The sequence below is a fragment of the Chrysochloris asiatica genome, unplaced genomic scaffold (assembly GCF_000296735.1).
Source record: "Chrysochloris asiatica unplaced genomic scaffold, ChrAsi1.0 scaffold00266, whole genome shotgun sequence".
NCBI lineage: Eukaryota > Metazoa > Chordata > Mammalia > Afrosoricida > Chrysochloridae > Chrysochloris > Chrysochloris asiatica.
In genome coordinates, this window is record NW_006408784.1 from 3334599 (window position 1) to 3343799 (window position 9201).

At 47.1% G+C, this 9201-nt stretch overlaps 1 protein-coding gene and 1 pseudogene across 1 annotated transcript in view; one reads left to right on the plus strand and one right to left on the minus strand.

The window, feature by feature from the left end:
* Positions 1 to 9201, plus strand: part of RAB11FIP4 (RAB11 family interacting protein 4 (class II)) — a gene marked incomplete at its 5' end in the record, with an annotated part of 131961 nt that overhangs the window by 35835 nt on the left and 86925 nt on the right. Inside the window, 2 exons of the mRNA XM_006874229.1 lie at positions 783 to 870; positions 3262 to 3350. Coding sequence (XP_006874291.1) covers positions 783 to 870; positions 3262 to 3350 — 177 coding nt within the window. The remainder of the gene's footprint in view (positions 1 to 782; positions 871 to 3261; positions 3351 to 9201) is intronic.
* Positions 4830 to 9201, minus strand: part of LOC102820731 — a 5407-nt pseudogene continuing 1035 nt past the window's right edge.

Consider the following 9201-nt stretch of genomic DNA (forward strand, 5'->3'; position numbering starts at 1 on the left):
CCCTGGAGTTGATTCCAACTTATGGTAACCCCTTATGTATGGGAGTAGAACTGTGCTTCTTTGTTGTTGTTGTTGTGAAGTGCCGTCAAGTCTTCATAGGATTTTCAATAATTGACTTTAATTGCCAGGCCTTTCTTCCACAGCACCTCAGGGTAGGATCTAACTGTTAACCTAATAGACTGTTTGCACCACCCAGGGACAGCATATCATCAGTACCCCAGAAGTATCCCTAGTGCCCTCTCCTTCCTGTACCATTCTGCACATGTAACCATGATCCCGACCACAGTTGGTTTTGCCTTATTCTCTTATTTAATTTGTCATTTTAAATATTTTTAAATAATTTTCACAAGTGCTATACAATTATTGTCTTTAAAGAAAGGAGAAGCAGGGAATGGCGGGGTTTTGTTTCATTTTCTTTTCTAGATCTCCTGTAAAGACTTTGTATTATTTTTGTGTGAAGAAACCACTCTATAAAAATCAACAGATCATTCACTATTAATGAGGGGGTGTCTTTGTGGGAAAGGGTTTGGAGACGGAAGAGGAGGAGAAGACTCAGTCCAAACAAATCAATGTTTTCTAAACCAGTGTTGGTTTCGCATTTCCTCACTCAAAGTCTATTGAATAAAGTGCTCCCTAGCTTGGGAGCTAGGTGCTGACCACTAAGTGGAGGGAAGAGATGGGCTGCCTTGACTGAGGATCCTACCCTTCATCCCAGCCTCTCCTCATTGAGCCTTCTGGGATATCTTTGGTCCTTCACACCTCTCCCTCCTTTTTTCCCACAGGTGGAAAAACTTGTGAAATATTTGGATCCCAATGACCTGGGGAGAATCAACTTCAAGGACTTTTGCCGGGGAGTGTTCGCCATGAAAGGTGTGGTCTCCTGGGCGCCGTGCAGCTAGGGGCTCTCTCAGATCCTGTCCAACTGATCTCTCCCCATGGGGGGTACCAGGGTGGGCTCTGGATGTGAGTTCTGTCCCCAGTTACCCAGGGGGGCTACAGGAGGGATCTTGGGCTCCCGCAGATGTTCTAGCTGTGGAGGTCACTCTGAACGTTGGCCACAGAGTCCCCCAACCCTGGGGCCAGGGATGCTTGGACCCACAGGATTCAGGGCACAGTGCTCCTCTGCCTTCCCCAGTGTCTGTCCCTGATGGAGAGCAACACTGTCTTTGCTTTCTTTCTTCTGCCTTTTCCTCTTTCCTGCCCTCCTTCTGCATCTGCCTCTAGGGTGACCGACCATACAGTGTTCCCAGAACTGAGGGATTTCCTGGGATGTGGGACTTCTTGTGTTAAAACCAGGGCAGTCCCAGGCAAACTAGGATAAGTTGGTCACCCTGTCTTCCTCCCTTTTTAGTTTTCTTTATTGATTTCCCCTTTCTTATCTTTTCCTAAAATTCCTCCTAATCTTTCCTTCTCTCCCTGCCCCACTCCCCCTTATAAAAGGTCAGTTGTGTGGGAGACAGGAGGCAGAATATGGTCAATCTGATTACTAAGCTACTGTTTAGATCACTAGCCAAGTGGCTAAAACACAACCAAAAGAGAAAACACGATTTACTACTAGGAGAGCGTAGGCCCTTGAGTTGTCCATGAAGGGAACCACACTGTCCAGTTTTGTGTGGCTCAGACTGAAGCCTTCTCTTTGGAGTGTCTCAAGGTCCTGAGAGGGTGGGAAGGAAGCAGGAATTATGTAAGGAGAAGCACGGGACAAAGGAAAGGGAGGCGAGGGCTAAGTATGGCACAAGCAGGTCCCAGTAACCAGGAGTCCCCATGTCTCTGTTGTTAGTTGGTTCTGATGTAAATTAAATACTTTTTTTTTTTAGTTTTCATTATTATTGACTTTTATTACCAGTCTGTTTACAGATCTGACCTATATTTGTCTTTGGGATTTAGAAACATTATATATAACCTTTCGATGGCAAGACATCTTATTATTGGACTCCTGGGTGGCGCTGTGAATCAGCACTGGACTGAGAACCACAGTTCAGGCCCACCAGTTGCTTCTCAGAAACCCTATACAGGGTTGCTATGAGTCGGAACAGACTCGATGGTACTTAAGAACAACACCAACATAAGCCGTATAGGTGTTACAGGTAGAAAACTTGAACGATTCCGCTTCCAATGATCAACGGATGCTTTTTATGGTACGAAACACTCAATAAGATCACACCATTGGCCTGGTCTACAATGAAGTTGGCATCAGTGGTGTCAGCAATGAAGGCGGAATGGTTCACAGTTGAGCTGGCATCACAATTCCCTACGCCGACACCAGCTTTAATGCAGACCATCCATGGACTAGTCAGTCATGACACTGGATCTCATAGAGAGGTACTTCCAGCAGATTCCCAGCTGCAGTGTTCTATGCAGTCCATGGTACTAATGTTGGTGTTGTTGTTAGGTGCCATCAAGTCAGTACCGACTCATTGTGACCTTATGCACAGCAGAACGAAACACTGCCCGATCCTGGGCCAACCTCACACTATCGTTGCCACGCTTGAGCCCATTGATGCTGCCACTTTGTCAATCCATCTCACTGGGGGTCTTCCTCTTTTTCCCTGACCCTCCATCCTTACCAAATGTGATATCCTTCTCCAGCGACTGGTCCCTCCTGACAATATGTCCAAAGTAATGTTAAAATGTAAAAAAAAAAAGCCCAAATGGATGTAGTAAGTGCGGTTTGTCGGGACCACCTGCAAAGGTTTTCTGAGTGGACTTGTCTGTGCACTTTCCATGCACCCAGCTCCAAGGTAGGTGTTCAGTAGATGGTACCTCCTTTGACCATTCGAACTTTGGGGTGTTTGCTCAGGAATGTCATCTGTGAGAGAAGTACCTGAGTCAACAGGCAGTCGAGCCATCCTGAGGGTGGCCCTATCCTAGATGCTATGCAGTTTGAAGGCTAAGATGGTGAAAGACTCACCCTGAGAGCAGTGTTTGTGTTTGGAGCCCCATTGAGTCAGACTGGGCAGTCTTGTATTATATCCCTTCTTCTAAGAAGCCCTCCTTGCTTCCTGAGTGCCAACTTGCCCTCTATGTTGTGTTCCCTGCTGGGGCTAACTCCGTGGAAGAAGGGGTCTAAGTCTCAGCCCCCTCTACAGTGCCCAAACCAGGTTCTTCATAGCAGGGTGCTCAGTCCCTCCTGCCTTCAAATGGATCGACTGCTCTCCCCACAGCCCTTCCGATCTAAGACCCATGACAACCATAGTCAGAGGGAAAGCTATGTGCTAGGCTGATGTTCTGACCCTTCATTGTCTGCCTGTCTGTCCACAGGGTGTGAGGAGCTGTTGAAGGATGTACTGTCGGTGGAAAGTGCAGGGACACTGCCCTGTGAGCCTGAGATCCCAGACTGTGTGGAGCAGGTAAGGTGAAAGGTGGGTCTCTCATGAGCCCAGCCAGCCAGCCTCAGCTCTTTGCTGCTAAAGGGTTGGGGAAAGTCTGTGCAGCTCTGCCTCCCTCTTCATCACCTTCTTTCATTTGCTTCACCTTTGCTGAATCTGGGAGGACCCAGAGCATCCCTTTTAGGACCCTATGGCTTTGAAGTCAAGAAATAGTTTTTGGAACTGGAACCAAGAAATCACTCTTTAAAAATCAACAGATCATTCACTTTCAATGAGTGGGTGTCTTTGTGGGAAAGGGTTTAGAGACGGAAGAGGAGGAGAAGACTCAGTCCAAACAAATCCATGTTTTCTGAACCAGTGTTGGTTTTGCACTTTCTCACTCACAGAGTCACAGCAGAGAGTGTCGGAGCTGGGGAGGGAGGGTCATCCCAGAGCATCTTTACTCCTCCCTCATGGGACTGAGGAGAAGCTGAGTTCTAGAGAAGGCTGACAAGTTCCCCTTTTCGCTGGAATCCCAGTGTTGTCTCACCAATAGTCGGTTTATTCTAAAACTTTGGATGATTTTGGCAAACACTAGCAGCTTCATACCTGCAGACAAACACCACTGAAGAAAACATGTACTGTTAGTCATGAAGAGACATGACGTTTCTACAACAGGAGTACACCTCCAAAACATCATTCTGTGTGAAATCAGTCTGATATAAAAAGAAAAGCATTATATGGTTTCATTTATATGAAAGATCTAGAAATAGGCAAATGCATAAAGACCAAAGTTTTTGTGCACTCAGTTTCTGTTAGGAGTCCTGATGTGGTGCTGTGGGTTAATGCACTAGACTGCAAAACTGGTTTGAACCACAAGGTTGGCAGTTCAGGCTCACCAGCTGCTCCTTGGAAATCCTATACAGGGTTGCTATGGGTCAGATTCGACTCGATGGCACTTAACAACAACAACAACAAACAAGTTTCTGCTAAGGGTGATGGAAATTTCTGGAATTGAGTAGTAATGATGGTTATTCAAATTGATGAACATAATTAATGTTACTGAATAATACATGTAAAAATGTTGAAATGGCAATTGTTTTGTTATATATATTTTTAACACAATAAAAAACAAAATGTATATGGTCAGGGATGCATTTGGAATAATACGCACATAGAGAAATAATCAACTTAAAGCATTTACTGTGAAATGAAGACTAAGTACTCTTAGATAACTGTTTTAAATAGAAATAAAGATTAGGAAATCTTTTTTTTTTTTTTTTAAATATGCCTGTATTGACGTTTCCAAGGTCCCTTCAGGACTGAGACACCAGAGCTAGTTCATCCAGGTCAGCTCCAAAACCTCTTCTCCGCCTGGTTGGTGCCTCATTTGGACCAGAAACACATGAGAACTTCTATAGCTGAAAGAGGCCCAGAACCCTTTAGGTTGCTTTGGCCAGCATATATGCCTTTGAGATCTGGGCTGGGTGGTAGGGTTAGGGTTGGGTTCTTTGAGCTGGATTAGGGGATGATGATTCTGTGCTGAGCACCCTTAATGCTGAACTGCAGGGACAGGACCTCCAAGGTCAGAGTCAGGTGGCCACATGTCATGGTGCTGTGCTCACAGTGAGAGCAAAAATGAAAGGGAGGAGGGAGGAGAGCCCGCTCCAGGCACTGCCAAGGCCATCAGTAAGCGCGTCAACTTGCCTGGGTGGTGGGGTCATTGCATGTGGGATGAATATGTGTTAGGGACCAACTTTTGAGACCAGATCCAGTCAGAGAACCTTTAGTGTGGGACAAACACTGAGTCCCCCAGTTTTTTTGATTGAGCCCTCCTTAGAGGCAGAGTGTGGAGGTGGGCCTTGGAGGCACACAGAAAGAACTGTATTTAGACTCTACTCTGAAGAATTATGCAACCTTGGATAAGTTACTCTCAGCCTCTCTGAGCCTCATTTTCCTCAGTCATAAAGCAGAGCTTATGCGTTCATTTCATAAGGCTGTCATAACAAATTAACATAAACTGGGAGACTTACAACAACAGATACTTGCTCTCCCACAGTTCTGGAGGCTAGAGATCCGACAGGGTCAGCAGCGCTGTACTCCCTCAGAAGGCTCTAGAGGAGAATCCTGCCTTGTCCTCTCCTAGCTTCTGGTGTGTCCTGGTAATCCTGGCATTATGAATGTATCCCTCCAGCCAATGCCTCCATCTTCACATGGTATGTTCCCTGTGTGTCTGTGTTCTCCTCGGTTGGTGGTTCAAATCCACAAGCCATTCCATGGGAGAAAAATGAGGCAATCTGCCCCTGTAAAGATTTACAGTCTTACAACCCTTAAGAGCAGATTCTATCATGTCCTATGTAGGGTTGCTATGGATGGAAGTAAGCACGATGGGAGTGGGTTTCTAGTTCAGTCTGACTTCATCTTAACTAATTGCAATTTGCAAAGACTTCATTTCTAAATAAGGATACATTCTGAGGTTCTGGGTGGACATGAATTTTAGGGGCACACTATTCAAACCAGTACAGCTTGCTACATCAATCTCGAGGATTTGTTGTGAAAATCAAATGAGGAAACAGACCTTTAATCTATGACATTTCTTTCATTCTTGTGCTGTCTTGGAGGTTAGCATAAGAAGGGGTGCTGAGTCAGCAATTTGCATCTCCTGTTTTACTCTTGGATAAAGGTGGTTCAAGATGATGTCAAAATAAGGCCTTGTGTCTGAAGAGGTCAGAGACAGAGTAGAGCCTGGGCCTCACTCAGGGCTTAACCACCAGTGGTTGGTGTTCCCTGCAACCCGTTAGCTGCTTTCATAGACCCCACACTATGCCATTGCCCTTCCAGAAAAAATGTTGCATAAAGCGATGGTGAAAAATAGGCATAGAAGAGTTGGTCTCTTTTTTGTTGTTGTCAAATGCCATCAAGTCGGGTCTGACTCATAGTGACCCTGTATAGGGTATCTACAGAGCAGCTTGTTGTTGTTGTTATTAAGCGCTGTGGAGTTGTTTTCGATGTATGCGACCCTGCATTGGGTTTCTGAGGAGTGGCTGGTAAGCTTGAACCGCTGACCTTGTGGCTCAAACCGACCTTGCAGTCCAGTGCATTAACCCACATTGCCACGGAGCAGCTGGTGGGTTTAAATTGCTGACCTTGTGGTTCGCTGTCCAGTGCTTATCCTACAGCGCCACACAGTATATTTTTTTCCTGAATATAAAACCCAGAGATTATTTTATAAGCACAGAAACATATTAATTTATTTCACCCACCCCAGAGCATTCCCTCACTTTCTCTCAGGACTTTTCAGTCTAGTGTGGTGATTGGTCAGTGCACACAGTGGGCAGCCCTGTTCATTAGCATCCAGTAGGGCAACTTGACTGACTTGGCTCTATTTCTTACCACTGACTACGAAGGTTGGGGAAGGACAGTTCAAAGATCAGACCTTGGACACCCCAACAAAGCTGTGGGCTCCTGTGAGCAACTAGGCTTCATAAAGCTCTGGAGGCCCCAGGTCCTCCTGACGAAACTGAATCTGCTTCGTGGTTCAGGCTCCTGTAATGTGCAGCTCCAGACTTTGGCTTTTGGAGGAACAAAATCACAGTTCCTAGGGTGGGGAAGCCCAGGGATCAGCCCTCATGGCCCTGTTGTGTTGCAGACGCTCCCTAGGGGTCAGTTTAAGACGGAGGAAGCTGGCAGGAGCTGACTCTAGACTCAAGCTTCCCAGGTGCCTCCACAGAATGCATACCTGAGCAGGGATCTGGAGATCCTGCAGGAACACCATGCCCCAGTGTGTCCCTTGGAAGGAGAGGAAGCCCTTTCCCCTTCCTCTCCTCAGGGTGTTGGCAGAGACCTCTGACCTCCCAACTTAGGTAGTGAATGTATTAGGGCCGTTTGGTAAAAAGCATCCTGGGTACACTGCCCCTCTTCCCCCCTTCTCCCTGGGAGTCACCTACGATTGGACTGTCATAGCAGGGGCCTCTGGACCTGCTGTTCAGACCTGCAGGCTGATGTGAGCTCATTCTGGGGAAGTGGAACCCATGTTGTTCCAGTCCTTGGATATCACCCTGCCTGTGTTCCCAGAGTCCACCTGGCACGGCTTACTTACTGCACACAACTGTTGAACAAGCTATGGATAGAGTTTCCTCCTCTAGGGGGATTTGAGTTTGGTCAGAGAAGATGCTGGGTTCATCAAGAAGGACTTGCTGGTGTCCTAGGTCTGGACCCACAGATGAGTGCCCCTCAGCTGAAGTTTCTGGGAATGTTCTTTTGATACTGGGACCTGCTCAAAGGGCTGTCCACTGCCCTCCCTTTATTTGCACCTTAGTGGGGAGGGGGACATCAGGCTCAAAGACAAAGGAGGAACTCTTAGGAGCTTGTGGTAACCCCTCAGGAGGCCCTGAGGAGTGAAACCTGATCCCACAAGCTCTGTAAAATCCTGGCCCTGGATCATTCTCCCTCATAGGCTGACTAACAAGGAGCTCTTCTTCCCTCTGTGACCATCATCTCAGAAAATGGTATCATTTTTCATCCAACTCCAAGCCAAAAACCCATCCTTGAAGCTTCCCTATCCAGCTGGCCTGAAGTTCTCGGGTCCCCCACCCATCACAGCTGCAGCCACTTACCAATTCTCCTGATTCCTGCAGCCTCTCCCTCCACACCCTGAGGACCTTCCTGAGGAGCTGACAGTCACTCCCCTTTAGAGTGATTTACCTCAGCTCAGGAGTCCTGCTGTGGACCACAAGGTTGGCTTGAACTGCAAGGTCGGTGGTTCAAACTCACTAGCCGCTCTTCGGTAACCCTATGAGTCGGAAACAACTCAATGGTACTAAGAACAGCAACCATGTCATCGTAAGGGGTAAGCCCAAGACCCTTCACAATCAGCTCGTACCACCTTCTCCAACCATATCTCTCACCACTGCGTAGTTCACACCCTAAAATCACTAACACCAAACTGCTCAGTTTTTGAAATGACTGTATCCTCTCTTGCTTCCTAACTTTTGCTCAAGTTTTGTCAGTGAGTTCACTTCTCCTCATCTTTTAAGACCTCTTCAGGTACCACTCCTCTAGGAAAAGGAGCCCTGGTGCTGCACTGGGTTGAGCGGTGGGATGCTAACTGCAAGGCTGGCAGTTCAAAATCACCATATGCTCCTCAGGAGAAAGATGAGGCTATCAGCTCCCGAAAAGATTTACAGTCTTGCAGACCCTAAGGAGCCCTTCTACTCTGTTCTACAGAACTAACTGGATGCCACTGAGTTTGTTTTTTGTTTTCTGCCAGGAACCCTTCCCTACTCCCTCTGTCCTCAGCCTGCCTGCCTAGTCTGAAGTAGAAACCGCCTCTGGAGCCCTGTGCCTCTATCACGGCCTTCATCTTCCCCTCCATGATGAGTCCAGCCAGGTTCCCTCCACCATGACCCCAGGTTTCCCTCAAGATGGCGGCAATGGAGCTGAGCTGTGCTCTTCACACTCCACACAGCCCATACTCAGCAGCCTTGTCCAAGCCTCACAGACCACTTCTCTAAGTAGCTCTAGAACTGCTATTGTGGGTCATCACTCACAGCAACCCTGCCCAGGGTTTCTGAGAGAAGTTGGGGGGGTGTTGAACTGTCAACCTCGCAGTTAGCTGTCCGTGCTTAACTGACAGTGCCACATCACCGCTCGTTTCTAGGATAAGATAGCTAGAAATGGAACTGCTGTATTGCAGGGTACTATATTGTCATTGTTGTTAACTGCTGTCAAGTCGATCCGACCCATAGTGACCCTGTATAGGGTTTCCAAGGAGCAGCTGGTGAGCTTGAACCGCCGACCTTGCAAATCAAATGACTTTGCAGTTTGTTGCATTAACCCATAGCACTACACCAGGACTCCAGGGTAGTATACATTAGTTTTAAATATATATAAT